Source organism: Zonotrichia albicollis, chromosome 1 (genome assembly GCF_047830755.1).
Source record: "Zonotrichia albicollis isolate bZonAlb1 chromosome 1, bZonAlb1.hap1, whole genome shotgun sequence".
Lineage (NCBI taxonomy): Eukaryota > Metazoa > Chordata > Aves > Passeriformes > Passerellidae > Zonotrichia > Zonotrichia albicollis.
In genome coordinates, this window is record NC_133819.1 from 21,944,843 (window position 1) to 21,963,622 (window position 18,780).

The 18,780-nt window shown below is 39.2% G+C and overlaps 2 protein-coding genes across 17 annotated transcripts in view; one reads left to right on the forward strand and one right to left on the reverse strand.

Moving 5' to 3' along the window:
* Nucleotides 1-10,620, forward strand: part of ADAM22 (ADAM metallopeptidase domain 22) — a 136,630-nt gene extending 126,010 nt beyond the window's left edge. For all 11 annotated transcript variants that reach the window (XM_074535587.1, XM_074535599.1, XM_074535607.1 and 8 more), the window contains one exon: nt 484-10,620. In XM_074535587.1, coding sequence (XP_074391688.1) covers nt 484-504 — 21 coding nt within the window. In that variant the 3' untranslated portion in view covers nt 505-10,620. The remainder of the gene's footprint in view (nt 1-483) is intronic.
* On the reverse strand, nt 4,371-18,519 carry SRI (sorcin). 6 transcript variants are annotated; one of them, XM_074535683.1, is made up of 8 exons: nt 18,258-18,519; nt 17,527-17,610; nt 13,622-13,665; nt 12,443-12,590; nt 12,176-12,289; nt 11,700-11,758; nt 10,960-11,032; nt 4,371-10,898 (listed from the first exon to the last, which is right to left on the reverse strand). In XM_074535683.1, exons 3-7 carry the CDS (start codon nt 13,637-13,639, stop codon nt 11,006-11,008), a joined length of 366 nt encoding a protein of 121 aa, XP_074391784.1. In that variant the 5' UTR covers nt 13,640-13,665; nt 17,527-17,610; nt 18,258-18,519; the 3' UTR covers nt 4,371-10,898; nt 10,960-11,005. The 6 variants fall into 6 exon arrangements, with proteins under 6 accessions (XP_074391784.1, XP_074391791.1, XP_074391788.1 ...); XM_074535690.1 differs by adding an exon at nt 14,353-14,422 and having other exon boundaries at nt 4,371-11,032; nt 18,285-18,444; XM_074535687.1 differs by adding an exon at nt 14,353-14,422 and having other exon boundaries at nt 4,371-11,032; nt 18,258-18,444.
* Nucleotides 18,520-18,780: the final 261 nt, after the last annotated feature.

An 18,780-nucleotide genomic window follows, 5' to 3' on the forward strand; every position in this document is an offset into this window, starting at 1 on the left:
TTGGGGCAGGAGATTGTGTGAAGTGCAGCACAGGGTCTTCCAAGGCAGCTTGGAGCCTGGGCTGTACTGATGTATCTCAGCCCTGGAGCTGCTTTGGCAGCAGATCAAACCCACAGCAGGAAGTCATGTTGCTCTGGGCAGAGTTAGGCAGATGAAAATGGGAAGTTGTCTCTACACTAATACTAACGTAACGCTAAGGTATAAGTTGTCTAGTACAAGTGTGATGCTACACTGATATTTCTCTTTCAAAAAGAAAACTGAACTCTCAGCCATGGGCTGGCTATGCTGACTGCAAGTTGTGCTGAAATGCTGAAGCCTGTCTGCTCACTTGGTGAACAGATACCCACCAGAGGCTGGGAGGAGATTTGGTGACCCAAGTGATGCAGATGCAGTTCCCCAGACAAGGTCCTTGCACTGTCTGGGTGACAGCCTGTTTTATCTTGGTGTTCAATGTGTGTTTGTGTTTATTTTCCCCCTCTCCAGCTATGGGAGACATCCATCTAGCTGCAGTGTTTTCCTGGGGTCACATCAGAACTGTTTACTTTGGATTTTATAGGAACTCAGCATCACTGAGTCACTGCACATTCATCTCCTCTTCAGACAATTCGAAAGATCAACAGAGATGCCAGTGATAACCTCCTGTCATGTGGAAAGGAAAAAATCAGTCTTTTTTTTTCTTTCTTTTTTGTTGACTTGTATTTTATGGATTTTATGAACAACCAAAATCATAACATTTGACAGAGAATAATTAGCCCAGATGTGACAAGGCTGTTCCGCATGATGACCTAGAATCCCAGCTGCAGTCCATTTGCCAGTCCTGTGTAAGAGAGGTTTTTCTCTGGTTTACTGCAGTCCTGAGTCAGACCAGAGTGGAACTGGGAAAGTGCCTCACGGAGAGCCCAGCTGATGTAAACTTGTACGCTGTATGCATGAACCTTGTGTTCTTTACTTTCCACATGTAAGGGAAAAACAACTTACTGTAGTAGAGATTAGCATGCAGGAGTAAGAAATATAGGAATTTTTTTTGTGACGGGATTTCAAGCTTTGAAAGGCAACTATTTGACACAAATGGCAAACAAACAAAGATTATATCTTTTTTTTTTACCTTACATGTTTATAATCTCAGTATACAGATTGTATATATGTAAACATTCAATAATGTCAAAAATAGCTGTTATATGTATGTGTATTTTGCCAAATGCCTAAAGAAACAGTCATGACTAACATCATCACACTTCAGATTTTCTAATATTATGAGCAGACATCCTTGGAAATACAGAAAGTACAGTACTGTAAAACTGTATCTCTCAGAAACTGGTGTTTGACCAAAATCTAAACAACTTTTTCAGCATCTTATACAGTCTTGACAATCTCAGTTGTACAGTAGACTGCGGAAACCAGTACAGGAGCACTTCGTCTTAAATCATCGTAAAAGGAACCAGCCAAAATCCCTTGTTTAGTAAGATAACCACTGTATCCTCTCACTGGTGTAATCAAGAATGATTCAGCAGACAGCAGAGTCTTTAAGTCATGTGCAGCCCAACTTACTGGACATTTGGGAATACTTCTAAGTGGTCAATTCAGGATGTGGTGATGTGAAGTCTGTCTGTGAGAGTTGCTGTGTATTTTGACAGAGCATTTCAGACACTGTTTTAGATGGCAAGGCATAGGCTTATGAGATGCATAACGATTTCACTGCACTAGATAATAACAGTGCTGGGCAAGTGGCCAGTTTCATTGCTGTCTTTCAATTTTTATTTGTTACTGGAATCGCATTTACCATGTGCTTGAATGCTATGCTTGCTGCCCCTGAAGCCCCCTTGACAATTTTTTGGGGCATTAAACTGAGCACAAATGAATTTAGCTTAAAAAGAATAGGGGGGGAACAACTCTTTACCATGTTAATCTTGTCTGTAAATTGATGTTATATTTCTAACACCCGAGACTTCTGAAGGCTGTTGTAAAGCAAATGCCTTCTGGTTGGAAATTTTCAGTTAGTGAGAAACTGGACCATATTAAATCAGTTTATAATTCCCTGGTTTTCCAAAACTGACTACTTCTTAGCTTCAGGTAGTACCATTGCAAAATAAAACACCTGACTCTGTGGTGCAGTTGAATACCCTACCCAACAGCTGTATGATTAATTAGATATTATTGTAATGGGAACATCTATGGTGTTTCTGAATCTTCTACCTCTTTCATGTATTTCCTTTAGTAAGTGAACCCAACACTTGCAGCCTTTTAATGTATTTTTTTAACTTTTACGTCTCTCAATAAAGTCAGATATATGTAAGATTAAATTAATAAATGTTTAAAGATGTTGGCAGCTGTAAAATATGTAAGATTTTTAGAAGCACTGTATTTTGTGATTAGGCTGTATGTATGATTATAACAAAATATTGGCCTTGGCATTCAAATGATTTTCTCACAGTCAACAGGTTCTGGTAAGTATTTGGAAAAAGACAAGTGTAAGTGAGCACAAATGGGTGCAGACTGACCATCTGGAAAGAGACAGTCACTGGTAACTGCTTTAGGGACAAATTCTGCATTTTTGTGAAAGGTAAATATATCAATCAGCACTGAAGATTATTTTTTGCAAAGATTTACTTTGAGTGTAGCTATCTGGATTAAACATAGTTGATAGCATGTAGCTTATGAAATTAGGGTCTGACCCATAACATGAAATCAATATGTCTTTTGTTGATTTCACTGGACTTTGAGCAGGACCCTCAAGAGGTTCACCCACATTAGGACATTATGATAACCTGATCATTGCTGTATTACTCTGTCACCTGGAAGCTGGTTTTCCCTCCCATATTCATATCTTGTCTTTAGTAACTGGACTGTTCATCATGTGCCTTTTATGGTATTTCTTTTTATACAAACTGGCATGTAATTTTGAATGATCCCATTAGATTTCTGTGCATATCTTATGTTTTTCAGTGTTACTACTCCCTTTCCATTTTGCCTTACCAAGAAGCAGCAAGATTTGGCAGACAGAACGGGAGATAACATGCAGGCTCTTTCTGCTATGTTCATAGCTTCTTGTTTTGCAAACAAATGCCCCTCCTGACTGTATTTTCAATGTAGTATGTACTTCCAGCTTCTTTTGTTATGGTATAATTCATTTGTAGCATATGATGATGCACTTATGTGTGTAGCGTACCTTTAACAGTCTCCCTCACATTTGGAGATATGTAGTAACTGGAAGTCTAGTTCTGAGCACTAAGTTTAAGTTAAACAAATGTTGACTTTCCCTTTGGTGGTCTAGTGTGAGAATATCACAGGGCTTGTGTTCTTGCAAAATTCTTCTGCAGAGAACTTTGCATCAGGTTGGTAACTTGGGAGACCTGAACTGGCAGGGCTGTGTGAGCCTCCCAGGCCAGTGGAGGTTGGACAGAGAAGCTGTTTTCTTACAAAGCTGTCATTTCCTTCTTTTAAAATGTAGTATGTTGGAAAGCTGCCAGATTAATAGCCTTGAAGATTGCAAATATTTTTATCCACTGTAGTTAGTTACACTGGCAATAGCAATATAAACTGCTGCATAATACCTCATCCAGACTAAAATAGAGTACTTGTCACTAATATAGCTCAGTCATTTTGACTAATTGAGACTCATGCTTTTATTTTGGTTTTATTTTAATAAATGGACTAGTTAATTGCCAACTGTGCTGTAGATGCCTGTTGAAGTAAGTAAGGAAGCCATCAGTTCTCAACTAGAAGTAATTGTTTATATGAGCATAGGACTGGCAGGATGAAATATACTTAATATAATACCTTTATGTATTTCAATGTGGGAAAAGAATCTTGTGTAATTTGTAATAAAATAATGTGACTAACTGATGGAGACTGGAAAATTGAGATTGTATCTAAAATAATGCTGCACAATGTTGCCACAGTTTAACAAGTAAAGATTTACCTTCTAATTCTGGATTTGTTGACTTAAGAACTGTAGTAATCTCAGACAATATACCAGAGATAGTTGTGACTGATAATTTACATATAGTTTTGTTATATTTAATTGAGTAGATTCAAGAAGATTGTTACCTTAATAGAGCCTATCTTTGCTTAAATTGTGACTGAAGTCACAACTTGCCAGTCACCTGAAGTGTGACTTGACTTTGAAGATGGCTTCTTCCAAATGATTTAAAAAGTTCCTGATTTGTGAGATATTGAACGTGCTGAGCTCGTGTGCTCATGAAATAATTTTGATTGTGCTATTGAAACCTTTGAGGTATAGCCTGAATTAAAATCAGAAAGAAATTGTGTCAATAGTTAGTGTACTGAAATCCTCTTACTCAAATCCCTGTTGCTGGTTTGGACTGATTGGTCTTGTCAATGCTAATGCAACAACTTTTTTCAAAACCAGAGGTAAAAATGGGTACATACATTATTATAGACATGCATATACTACAAATTCTGACCAAATTTGCTGTAGCTTCATTAGGGAATTGATTAATAGATAGAATGTAATGTGAAAGAAGGATTAGACTCCATAATCCTAAAGGATATACTCTTCAGTTAGCCCTTAGGACTTGCTCTGTCATCAAATCCCGTAGCTAGTTGTAAGCAAAGTTATCACACTCCAGTGTAAAACTCAGTGAGCTCCTGTTCTCTTCCATCCCTTTTTCACTTCTACTGAAAAGGATTTGCATGAAACATTCATCCACTAACAGCCTCTGTGAGTTGGCTGACATCAGAAAGCTGCTAAAAGTGTGTCACCTTTCCGCAGTATGGGTAGGGTCTTTCCAATGCTGTTAATTATAGTAGGTTAAATTAGGTATTAGGAAGAAATTCTTTACTGTGAGGGTGGTGGGACATTGGCACAGGTTGCCCAGAGAAGCTGTGGATGCCCCATCCCTGGAATGTTCAAGGCCAGGTTGGATGGGGTTCTGAACAACCTGGTCAGTGGAAAGTCCTGCCCATGGCAGCGGGGTTGGAATGAGCTGATCTTTTTTGTCCCTTCCAACCCAGACCATTTAATGATTTTGTCTTCTTTTTCTTGTGCTATAATCAGGTGGTGATGGCTCATGTCTTGTGGATTTTGCACTGGTTTTGCTTGGGATGAGTTAATTTTCTTCACTGTAGCTGGCATGAGGTTGTGGTTTGGATTTGTGCTGAAAACACTGTAGATAATGCAAGGATTTTTTCAGTTATTGCTGAGCAGTGCTTGCAATGAGCCAAGGCCTTTTCTGCTCTTCACATGCCCTGCCACCAATTGGGCTTGGGGTGCACAAGGAGCTGGGAGGGGACACAGCCAGGACAGCAGACCCAAGTGATACCCTAAACCATATGATGCCATGCTCAGCAACAACCCAGGGGGAAGGCTGGCAGTGAAGAACTGCAGCTCAGGGACTGGCTGAGCACCGGTCTCTCGATGGTGAGCAATTATTTTCATTTGCATCACTTGTCTTTTTTGGGTTTTAGTTCACTCTGTGTTAATTCCCTTCTCATTAATTTTTTATCATTACTATAGTTATTTAATTTTAATTATTTAACTGTTCTTATGTCAACCCATGAGTTTTCTCACTTTTACCTTCACAATTCTCTTGCCATCCCATTGTGGGTGGGGACTGAGCAAGTGGCTGTTTTGGGGCTTAATTACTTGTTAACCAGAATACTACTGGTAAAACCACTTTGTGACTCAACCCTCCTGTGTCTCACCTTCTAGCCTTTTTGAAGGCTAAATCTCCTATATCACCAAGTCTGTGAACCCAGTAGTTCAGCTGTTTCCTGTTTCTCTTGCTCCAAGTCTGAAAATCATATTTTTCCTTTTCTAAATTGAGTTTCAGTGTCACAGGATAGCAGTGGACTGTATGGACCATTGTTTTTAACCACAATATGATGCTATTTGCCTCATTTTTAAAGAGATTGAGCATTTCAGTCTCTGCTGAATACAAAAAATGGATGAGCTGATGACCCACTATTTGCATGGCTTCCAAATCTTACATATCAGCAATATGGGATTTGACTTGGATCACATTTGACGTGCTCAGTTGGTCGGTGTTAATAACGCCAGGGTCATGGGTTCAATTGCCCCATGGGCCATTCACTTAAGAGTTGACTTGATTATCCTTGTGGGTCTCTTCCCCAGAATATTCTGCGATTCCTGAGGACAAATTTGAGTAAGCTGCAAAAATATGTGCAGGTTGTGATCCCATGACTAGACAGTGGAGTGTGGATCCTGTGTGCACATAACTATTCATCCTAATAAGGAAAAAAAAAAATGAAACAGTGAAACTAATTGTGTAAACACAGCTGCAATACAAACAGGACTCTCTTAAGTGTGATTTTGTCAGGAACTGGAAAGGAAGTAATAGTTTCTATCATCTATGCTAAAAATTTCTGATGCGAGTAGTTTCTAAGTCAGCTTATGAAAACCATTTCTGGTGTCTCAAGTATGATGTAACCTGCAGCTTTGTGCATACTGTGCACATGGTATCTTGTCATTCCACAACAGTTTTCTGCAAGTATTTAGAGAAAAGCACTACAACAGTCAACATTCCAGGTTATCTCAGCCAAGTAAGAAAAACAAGCACTAAAAATAAGTTCAGAACACAGATATTGCTCACACTTGAGATAATGTACCTGGCTTCAAAACTGTCTCACCTAGCCAGGTCTGGCAGTTCTAGCTCTTTAAAATCCAGTCTATACCAGTTGCAAAATCACTTCAGCTAAACCAGCTTTAAACTGTTTAAAAACTTCTGCTACTTAAGATGGGCCACAATTGCTATAACTCAGAATGAGATAAGGATGAGATGAGGAAAATTTGGCAAAATAAGCACAGAGCAGTTAAAAAGAAACATGTTATCTAGGGTAGGAGTAAAGGAGTCAACACAATTTTTAATCACTAGAGCATAAAATGTCAGAGCAACAATCTTTTATTTTTTTGTTTCTGTATTTCTTTGAATAAAAAAAATAAAGCTTTTGTTTAAAAAAATATCAACATGAGGCCTTAAGACCTTACATATTCTAATTTTAGCATGGAAAGTCTATTTTTACAACCATGTTAGAAATTCTGTATATAGGCCTGACTGACCTTGTAAGTGGAGTGGTGCGAGCAGCTAATCATGCAATATTGTAAGGCTCTGTAGAACAGCAAATGCTGATTTAGTTTGATTATTGGTACAAGAACTCCTGCTCACTGCCTGTGTAGACTCTGCATACTTTATGCTTGGAAATACAGTCCAGAACATACTCAAACTGTGAATATATAACCTGATTTTTCTTTTCTTAAGGATAAAAATATATTACAATAGGTAATATTTTATATAGAATACAGTACTTATTTTTATTGTTGCATAAATGCAAAATATTTTTTTCAGAATAGCAAAGCATTATGGAATTTTTAATCTGCTGGAGAAAACACTATTTACTGTATGACCAGTTCTTTCAGCAAAGCTTTTGGGGTGGTATATACCAACTGGCTCTGCCAGCTTCATTTTGTGCTGATGTTTAACTTGGGCATTGCTGTAAAAAAAAAAAGCTATTTTTTCACTCATACTAGCCATTATTGAAAGAGGCAATGAGAATCATGTTTCACCCCTGTGGCTGGGCTAGTGTTGGCAAAAACAATGATTTGCATCATATCATTGTCTTTGCTAGTTAAAATTCTTTAAAAATCATACCTGATGTAATAAAAATGCAAGATTTTTGACAAACATCAAAATGAAGCACTGCAGTTTACAACTTTCTAGCTTTGAGTGTGATATTTTTGTCATAAACATTACAGGCATTGGGCTGTTGAATGAATCTGGCTTTCATGTAGCTAAACAAAATGTTGCTTTTTATAAAATCAAATCGTTGTAATTTGGGGTTCTAAATTCCTGCTCACTTTTAATAATAACAGCGTCACAGTATCCACTTCTACAAGAGTATTTAATACAAATGCCTGTGGTTTTCAATGTTACTAACATATTGTAACATCAGTAAAGTGACTTTCAATGACAAAGACTCTTGTGTGTATTTTGTTCTCCTTCGCTGTATTTAGCACTTTCTGTTTTATAGGTCTCTATAAAATAGAGATGTTGCATGTGAGGGAGAAGGCTAGTAGAATAATATAGATGTTATTTTTCAAATTCCAAGGTTGAAAATGATCCAGTGACCTTCTCAAACCTTTATCTTAGGGGCCTACTGTTCTCAAAGCAAATCTAAAATTACTATTCCTTAGTTTGCCTGTTTGAGGGCAACCTAGGAAAAATACCTATTTGAAACTATGCCTGGTGGTTGGCTCAAAGGTCAAAAGCAATCACCCCATATAAGTCTCCTGTGTCACATGAGTATCCTTCCCAGGTATTCTGAGAATAATAATACCTGTTTCTCTAAAGCAAGTAACTTGCATATTCAATCCGTCCACTGAATCTACTCTTAATGGGGAAGTAATTTTTGAAAAGGTTTCAAGTGGCTTTTTTTTTAGCTAGGACAGCAAACTCTGTACTAACTCCTTAGCATCTGCATGTATTAGCTTAGCTTCTCTCTAAACTTTAAAGATTACGTATCTCATCAGTCCCTGTGAATACACCTGATTTTTGAAATGTTGATGTAAAACAAAAAACTATTTTTTCTGGAGGAAGCCAGAATTTTCTCCTGGTTTTGGAACAATTTTTTTTCCCAGTTTTCTCTGGTTTATGTTTGCAAGACTACAAAACCCTATTGGTTCACAGTTTTCTTGCAGCATTTCACTATAACTGGCTGGTACCAAAATATGGATTCAGCCTGGGGAAAAAAACTGGGCAAGATGTGAATTTTGGGTCCTTGGGTCTTGAGTGCTTTGGCCCACTTGAGTCAGCTGTCCTCACTGAATTCCTACCCAGCCTCTTGCCCACACTCAGCCTATTCACTGTGACTGCAGAGTGAGAAACTGAGAAGACCTGGACACTATGCAAGCACTGCCCAGCAAGAGCTGAAACATTTCTGTTATTGCTGCTGATCAGTTACAAATCTGAACCTTTGCGCTGCTGTACAGAAAATTAATTCTATCCCAGCAAAGCCACTACAAGACCAGAAACCCAACTAAGCAGAAGTAAAGATGTGTGGGAAAAGAACATTTTGGTAAAGATCTCTTACTATTCTTAGGGTAAAATTAAGTGTAAGGATGAGCACTGTATATATACAAAATACTCAAATCCCTAGAGGAAGAACAGCCTTTTTTCACATGCTTACCAACCTTGTCAGCTGTCAAAGGTTTGAACTGCTGTAGAACTGATGTCTGCTACACTCTGACAAACCTTTGTGGATTTTGGTCTCTCCATTAGAAATACTTCTAATGTATTCCATTAGAATACTAATGTATTCCATGTTTCCCAACCTTATGTGCAACAGGACAACATATAGAATGTGAATCTATAATGCTGTCTTTGCCTTTGAAATTCATTATAAGGGCAGAAAGAGAACTAGCTTCTGTAATGAAACTACAAGCAATACCCAAAGGATTCTACATTTAAGCAGTAAGTACAAGTTGCTTCTTTAGCGAAGACGAGCCTGCTTTGAATTTACAGCCCAGAAAATAAAGGGCCAGATTTAATAGACACCTCCACAAAGCAGGGTGCAATACAGTATCTCTGAGTGAGATTCTTGCTCTGAGGAGCTCCTTTGTCCAATGATGTATATTTAGGTATGTCTATATATAGGCACATATGTGTAGTTTTGCTTTCATTCCTTAATACAAAGGTTCCTCCACTAAACTGCCCTAAACTACTTATTTAAGAAATATACTTCTTTTGACATTTTTATGGCATTGTATTCACAAGCAGAAAAACAACATATATCACTCCTCTGTGGTAGGCAGAAGTGACCAAAATTAACAAAAGTTTCATTAACTTATTTTATTGGAAAAAAGTTTGTACTACCTCTGCACAGTTGTGCTGTTCCCTCTTTCCATACCATGTCCATCTTCCCCATTTCTCAAAAAATCCTACCACAAAAGCAACAATAAAACCTCCACCAAACAAAAATCCCATTTTTGCCCCCTGAAGAGCCTCAGGCAAGTAAGCCTTGCCTGTCTGTTATCTGTTTTCATTGGTAACTACTGCTGTGATCTGAAAGGGCAACATGGCAAGAATTTTTTCCAAGTGGCTTTTGGCCCGTGTGTGTTAGCTGGCATATTGAGGCATGAAGGCCATTTGCTAGGGGCCAAAGGGGAGACATAGAAACATTTATTTACATGTGACTGAAGTCTGTCTGTCTGCCTGTGAACGGAGAGTTGATGCACAAACTGACACAGCACAGCTTTTGTATGTTTAAAAGTGTTTTATGCAGTGACAAACAAAGCAAGAATCTTACAAGAACAAAGCCCCTGGTACCAGGGCACAAGGCTAGGAGAGTTTTCTGCTATGTTCTGTTGCATCCCTGCTTAGAAGAAGTTCTAGCAGGTAGTCTTACACTCAGTGCATGGAGTCACAGGCTTCATCTTCAAGAGCTGACAAAGTAAGTAACCAAAACTTACTGATGTTTTAACAGACCAGTGCAAAATGACCATTCCAAAATCCCTTTTAGTTTGTACATCTGTCCTATGTTGTGAAACATGAGAAAATATGTATCCTCTTAAGTCATACACGTTACTGTTGAAATCAGAAAACAGTAAGTTGCATTCCAGAAACTGATTTTAGTGAATCACGGGGGGGGGGGGGGGGGGGGGGGGGGGGGGGGGAGGGGGGGGAAGTAGACACATGCCTGAAAGTCTTACCATTTGCATGATCTGAGTTATACATAGTGAATTGCAAGTTTATAAAAATAAAAGCAGCTTTAATAATCACACATTGGAAGTTAAAGACAACAGTACATGAGTAGTTCATATTCATTATCAAGACTAAAAAATGTGTGAAAAGGGATGCCTTCATAAAATATGCAGTTTCCAATATTGAGATACACAATCATTGGAGAACTTGGCAAAGCAAAACACTGGAATGTTAAATCATGATCATCCACAGCTTGCTTCCTTTTGATTAAGATGCTCATAAAACTGGAATGTTAAATCATGATCATCCACAGCTTGCTTCCTTTTGATTTAGATGCTCATAACACACTGTATGAACTGAAAAGAGAATAACCACTTCTTAGATGTATGACAGAGAACAAGTTTTTACTTTTTCTCCTACAATACTCATTGTCACTACACTTTTCTGTAAAGAAATTCAGCCCACAAAGAGTAAAGCTTTAAAATACTTGTGAAAATAAGCAAATAGTTAATTAAAGCAAAGCATCTCCTTAATGATACCAAAGCACCAAAAATAAAAACTAGCACACATGGTTCTCCCCCTTGCTCCAAAAAAAAAATCCCCAAACCCAGGATGACTTGAATCTAGTGTTCTCTTTTTGCTGCACAGATGTGGCTAGGAAGCCAAGACCCAGAAGCCTGACTGAGTGTAATTTGTCCACCAGACCTCCACCAACCCTTCCAAGGAAAAATGCCTACCAAGCTTTAAAACAGAAAATGGGGAAAAAAAAAAATCACAGAAAGTGATGCTAACAAGTAATGTAGCTTCTTTCATCTTCTTGAACCACACTGGTTAGAAGTTCAGAAAAAGGTACACAACATTTTATAGAACTCAGTAAAATACATGAAAGCTTTTTGAGACAATACTCAACATGCCCTAGAACTTCTGGGTTCTTGCTGCACAAACTCAAATCATTACTAATTGTCTTAAGTTTTTCTTTTGTTTTACCCTGGAATTTTAATAGAGTCCTTAAAATTTACTTACGTCATCATAGTGGAAGTTCACGAAACCCTGCTGAGTTGTATCCCTTCTTCTAAAACATTCTGCAAAAATTCATTAAGAAAACAGAAACCAAGTAAGAAGAATTGCAAATAAACATTTTTTTAAAGTGTAGAGTACTTTCCTAAAATTTCCCAAGTCACATGAAGGAGAACACGATCAAGAATACTGCAATTCATTTCAAGACTAAATTTTTATATCACATACAACCCTTTATGTTCTCTTAATAAACAAAGTTTCCCAATTTTGGTAACATTACTTTTCCGGTCTCTGGAGTAAACCCTGCATTAGTATAAAGTCCTTTTTTTCATGGGAATTTAAAAAATCCTAGTCTGTAGATTATTGATAGAAATCTCTTTTGTAGTATGCTAAAGTAGAACTTGAGATAAGTGAACAAACAGGTTTTATTAAATAAAAATATATTATGTGGATGACAGCAACAAGGCCCCAATCCAGCATACCAGTGAGAGCTCGGAGTTTCACACAGCAGGCAATGTAATCATCAAATGCAATCTTCCCTTGAGTGCTGTATCGCTTTGTGATGGCAGTCACAGCCTGTGGGCTCAGTCGAAATCCTATTTGAAAATAATAGTCTTAGTTTGAAAAGTCAGGTAAGTTAATAGAATCCAACAAGTTTTCATTGGAAATATCATGTGTTAGTTACTGCAGGATGATAACTGGGAAATGGTGTGAGTCAGTGTCAGAAGCAAGAACATTTCACAACTTACCCATGGTCATCAAGGCTTTCTCCAGTTCCTGACGATCCACTGTGCCACTTCCATCACTGTCAAAACTTACAAAGTGTTGCTTCCAGCCATTGACCACAGCCCAGAGTTCTTTAAACTCATTAAATCCCAGTGTGCCAGACATATCCCTCTGATTTCAAAGCTAAGAAAAACATTTCTTAACTAAACAAAACCACCAACAAAATTTGACAAACAAGAAAACAAACAAACAAAAAAGGCATATCTCTGTAGTTAAAACTTAGTTGAAAGCCGCTATTAATACAATTTTACTATTATTAATTTTCCTGTAGAACACTAAAGCATCCCCCAGCACAGATGGAGGTAATACTACCCAAAACCTAAGGTCAGAGATTTGCTCTCCCCACTTCTTCCCAGTGAAACCTGCTAAAGCAATTTTCCCTTTGTGAATTCTACTTTAGTTGACACACTTCTCTTTAACCTGCTGCTACGTAACTGTATCCAATTAAAATACATAGCAGAAATAAAAATAGATGCCAAATAATAAATTATTATATTAGTTCTCTTGTATTCTAAGTGGTTTATTCGAGATGAGCTAAAAGCCCTTCCAGTTTAATTTCTGCTTTTTTCTTTTTAAGCAGTAAAACTTTCAATTTAAGTTTTGGCTAACAAACCTCCAAAGATTACAGCCTTACACAGAATATGTAAGTCTTCCACAGGTCCTACTGTTGAATGCCACATACCATTCCATTAGATACTCAAAGCTGATTCATTCATGAACAGGATTTAGGAGGACTTTGATTGTATTCAGGCTGTGTACAACAGATGCTTAAAATTCATTAGGAAGGATGAGAAACTGTAAAGGTGTCCTACTTGAAAAGCACAATTAAGTGATTTGAACAATGCTTTATTCTGGGCCACCAGACCTGATTGTTCATACACTTGATGGAGAAACAGCTCCCCAGGCTTAGAGGGATACCACTTGCTGTAAAATGATTGGTCATCAAGAGCCTCATTTGTTTACTATTTCTTAATTTGTTAAAATTAGTGAGAATGGAGTTTTCTATCTTCCCAATCACAATGATCACAAGACTTAATAAGTAAAGGCTGAATGGAAACTACAAAGCATTTCCCAAATGTTCTGGCACTCTCTCATCTTTGCTTACATAATGCAAAATGTTTACATTTCATACTAAAGGATACATCCAGCATTGAGATCATAAGTCTGCAAGTCTCTAAGTTGAAAGCTGTTAAAATTAGAAAAAGGAAAGATAAATTATGTTAAGAGCATATTCTTCAGTTTTATCTAAACATAAAATGTCAGATTTATTATAAATTTAAATTACATAAACTATTATGTAATTGGTTCCCCAGTATAGAGCCATACCATATTTTTCATCCAAGTAAGAGCCATTACTTGTTAGAAAAACTGACAGCAGGTAATTTGGAGGCAATTCCAGTTATATTCAACATTTACTTGCTCTCATCTTAATCCACAATAGTTTTGGGTTTCAAAGTGGTCATTTATATTCCCCCCCAACAGACACCACTTGAGCAAGCCAGTTTCACTCACAGAAGCTGTAAACTGAACAGGAGGTATCCCAGCACAGGAGTACTGCCACAGATTTTGGTCACTATCAAAGCTCAGTTCAAACCAAAGCAAAGCATCTTTTGAAGAACTGTCTGTTCATTACAAAAAAAACACTTCAACTCCACAGCCCAGCAGAGTGGGGAACTAAGGAGGCTGAAAAGGCAAATTCTTGGCACACAGAACTGAATATAGAGAATTTACATGTCCAAGATATGAAAAGGAAACCCATTTGCCATGCAAAGAAAAAACCCCAGCTCTGCAGAAGGCACAACTACACACATTTTCTAGGGAAGAAGAATTAGTGTGCTTTAGATGTGCTTGTTTATTCAAATCATTAACTTACGTTTATATGATCCTGCAATCCCTGACTGGGTGAGACATCTCTGTAGCTCATCAGCATCTATTTGTCCATCCTTTCGATAACAGAAGATGTATCAGCTATTAATACCCTCTCCCAGGCTGCTTATTCCCAGTACCCATTCCCTTTCCAGTGGCATTCATTCAGTTATGCTTCTCAAGACATCCTCGTAACTCACAAATTTAAAAATTCCTGCTTTTTAAAATATTACGTTGCTAGTAGAACAAGCAAATGTAGAAAGCAAAGAACTTTGAAAGAAAAACAAAACAAACTCAGAAAAGATACCTATCCACATAGCTTGGAAAAAGCCTCACTTCCAACAAATCCTGCTCAGGGCCAAATAGAGAAAACAACTGCCAATTCATGGAAAGCAATGAGCTGCCAGAACTGGAGGTGGAATTCTAAGCTTTATTCCTCACATCCCCAACATGAAGTTTGGTTCAAACAGAGTTTAATTTAATCTCATTCAGGAATGGAACATTATGTCTGCAGACATAAAAAATGATGACACTTCTGTAAAGCATTAGAAGATGAAAAGCCAGGGGAGGTTTAAGTTGGGTATCAGAAAAAGGTATTTTGCCCAGAGCGTGGCTGAACACTGGAATGGGCTTCCCAGTGCAGCGATCACAGCACCAAGCCTGGCAGAGTTGAAGAAGTATTTGGACAACACACTAGGCCCTTGGTTTGACTCTTGGAGTGTCTTTAGCAGGGCCAGGAGTTGGACTCAGTGATCCTTGTGGGTCCCTTCCAATTCAGCATATTCTATGATTCTGTTTGTTACAGCATTTTTCATGTTTTGAAAACTCTTTTTTTCAAGGATAGAGATATAGTACTGAATGATATGGTGGGAAGAGCACAGCCTGATAACTTTCAGAAATTAAATATCATTGTTTAGAAGACAAATAGTAGTTCTATGTTAAATGATACCTGACAAGGTCTAAAAAGAAGGCAACAATATTTTGATTCTATGTAAAGTTAATGGCAGCTAAACCCAAATTTGCTTCCTATCTACTCCATCAGTCTACAGATGTATTTAATACTTTAAATTCACAGGACAGGGAAAGGGAAGAGATTTGAAATAGTCATTAATATCAAGTAACTAATCTCTTCAAAGGCTTTGTACCTTCTGAAATAAAGATAGAAACTGCATAACTTTAAAATAGAGGAAGATCGAAAAGCATGACTGTAATCTAGATTAACATTACCAAAAATATGCTTGTCTTTTTTGGGTTTTTTTTAGTAGAACATAAGCAGGTTCAACTAGACAATGCATATTGGCTCTGCAAACAGGCTAAAAAATAAATTATTACTTCCTATAAAGACAGCCTCAATTGAACAAAAGATAAGAAACAATACTTTTGACTTTCTTCTGTGAACAAAGGAAACTAATTCATCAAGTCAAAGACAAGATCCCTGCTGTAAACTACTTCAAAGAGAGCTCAGAGAAAACATCAAATATATAGCATAAAAACAACACAGCAGCAAACCACAACCAGAACAAACTAATTCTACAGTAAATATAGATGGATAACTGAGATGTGGCTTTTTACAGAGTTGCATGGATGGCTATAAAAGCAACTGATAATTTAGCTGTTACATTTAACTGTCTCCTTACAGAGTTTTTACTTCTGCACAGCCACTGGTACCAGAAACAGACACCTCAGATTCCAAGGATAACTTCGAAAGCTACTGAGTTCATTTTAGTAAGGAATGATTTCTACAAATGGAAAGCATTTCAGAGTATTAACTTAAGTATTCTTAAATGCTGACTTGATCATACCCATCAACCCACTGGGTATGGGTAGTATCCAGCTTCCAGGTTCCATGCCTCACTGGAGAAAGCTGAGCATGGTCTATGTTTTGCAGAGATCCAGCTCCTGCCACCTCTTCTCCACAGGGCTGATCCTGTTTGCTGCTCCCTCCCTTTCTCTTTACAATAGGAGCTCATTCATTTGCCCAGCATCAGTTACCGGCTCCACTGCTGACTCCTGGCACATACCCAGGAGGCCCCTGCACAGACACACCTCAGCTGGCACACAAACTGTCAGCACAACTCAGCTCTGGGCTCCCCCTGCTCAGAAAGCCTCACTACACAGAGGTCATTCAGTGTTCTCCTTTACTAAAAACACACAGCCCAAATATTTTCACAAGCAGTTAGAAGTGGTAAGATACAGACTGCAAGATGCATTATTAATTCAAAAGAGTAACAGAGAACAAAACTAATCCAAGTTATGGTGGGAATGTGAACATCAGCTAATTGCTGAATTTAAATTTTAATGTTGTGGTTGCATCTCTTCAGGATACAGAACCAAGAGCAGAATTTTAGATTTGCACACACCCTACAGGTGTGCAATAAATAGCTATAATATAGCAAACAGACAAGGAACTTCAGCTCAATAAACCTAACTTAATTGTTCCTAAACCCTGTAATACAGGTCAAAGAGCATTTGTTTCTAGCAACATATATGATCATACAAAAACAGTATATGCCACAAAATTACAGCAAAGAAATCAAAAATGCAGTGCAGAATGACAGAGAAGGGAAAAAAAAAGTTGTGAAAGCCTTTCCTTTAGAAGAATAATCACTGTATGTTACCAGTAAACCCAGATGTTGGCACAACCCATGACTGCTTTTCCATTTGTGAGTCCATTAAGATCATGACCTCTTTCCTGTCAGCATTTCCTGCTCTTAGCCCACACTTTACACTCTTTCTCTTTTCTTTCTCCCAAACCTGGCAGCATTCACCAACCCAGAGCTGAGTCACAATTCAGTTACCAAACTTCAGGCATCTATATATTCCCTGCATATACCTGTACAGGAAATAGAGGCATACATGCCTATGTTTGTGTATATATCTATGTATTTACGCATACAATACAGAAACTAACAGCATTATTCAAATTGTATAGTTCCTGTATGTATACAGCTATAACATAGACCAATACACCTGTACATGGCAAATAGGCTAAGAAAAGCAATTATGGATTTGTTTGTTTGGTTTTTTTACTAGGAACATCAGTTTTTCTCACTGCAAATACTAGGACTTTTGTCCTTCCAAAGGTAGAGAGTATTCCCCCAGAAGAAAAAAAAATCCAAGAAGTAAATATCATCAGTTTAGTAAATTTTGTAAGTCAAATAAGTAAATTCTATAAGTTTACCTGCCCTCCTACTGCAGCAAAATAACCATACAAAGGATCCTGAGCTTGTCCAGGGAATGCTGGTCCTCCTGGAGCTCCTCCATACTTTGGAAATAAAAAAGAAAATTAATTTTAAATCAATGATTCAGTTAAGAATCTGTACTTATCAACTTACGTTTTTATGTACACACCATGCCAAAAAAAAAAAAAATCAAACCAACCACAAACGAAACTCCTCATGAAAAAATCCCCCAAACCAACTCTCAGTTTCAGTACTGATATACTAATGCATTGTAATGTAAGCAGATCAGTGTAAAACCTTACACAGGAGTAATCGACTGATCTGGATCCAGCCTGGTCTATCTCACCAAGGTTTCATTTTATTCTACCCCTAGCAGAAAACGGCATGCTGAAAAAATACCGCAATTTTTTTTTCCACTTCAGAAAAGTTGAGCAAAACAGATGTCTAGGGCAAATACATAGAAGAATATGCGTTAAGTGTGAAAACCCTTAAAAAAACCTGATTCATAGGTGCAAATAAATCACGGAATCACACCCTCAGCACCGACTCTCCCCGGCAGCAGTTGCGGAGAAGGCGCCTCCTCCCTCCCTTCTCCCCCTTCTCCGTGCAACCCCGAACGGCGGCTGCGGCCCGTCCCGGCGGGAGCGGGGCAGAGGCCGGGCAGCCCCCGCCTGACCCGGCTCTCGCCCCTCCCCCGGCCACATTCCCCCGCGGGCCCGGCCCCGCTCACCCCGCCCTGGTAGAACCCGCCGGGTACCGGCTGTCCGGGATACGCCATCTTTCGCCTGGCACTGGCTCCGGCGGTCCGGCTGCGCCCGGGAGCAACCACCCGGATACGGAGGGAGGGCGGCAACTTTCAGGCCCGGCCCTTCCCGGAGCCCGCGTCCCGCCGCCGCCCGGGCGGGGCAAGCGGCGACCTTCCGCCACCAGGGCAGCAGGCGGTGCCGGGCGGTGCCGTCGGGAGGTGATAGGCCGCCCCCTCCGACCTCCTCCCCTCCCAGTTCCTCCTCCGGAGCGGTGGTAGCGGCCCGTGGCCCCGCGGCGGCATTTCCCGGCGCAGCAGGGCGGGGCGGGGCGCGGCGCTGCCTGGGGCTGGGCCGCACCGCGGGGCGGGACGTGGGGCTGTCAGTGCGGGGGCGGGCGGGGAGCGCTGAGGGCGCTGGGCTCGGCCGAGGGCTGCGGGCGCAGAGCGCCGGCGGCTCCCGGCCAGCAGCTGTCAGACACCCGCGGGAAGCAGCGCCCGTGGACGGAAC

What these genes read in the sequence shown, in the direction of transcription:
- SRI (XM_074535687.1), bottom strand. Translation starts at nt 18,305, where the DNA reads ATGGCGTATCCCGGACAGCCGGTACCCGGCGGGTTCTACCAGGGCGGG. An exon ending in TTGCTGCAGTAGGAGGGCAG is followed by an intron (nt 14,423 to 17,526) that starts GTAAACTTATAG and finishes TGTTATCGAAAG; the next exon opens with GATGGACAAATAGATGCTGA. An exon ending in GAAAGCCTTGATGACCATGG is followed by an intron (nt 12,290 to 12,442) that starts GTAAGTTGTGAA and finishes ATTTTCAAATAG; the next exon opens with GATTTCGACTGAGCCCACAG.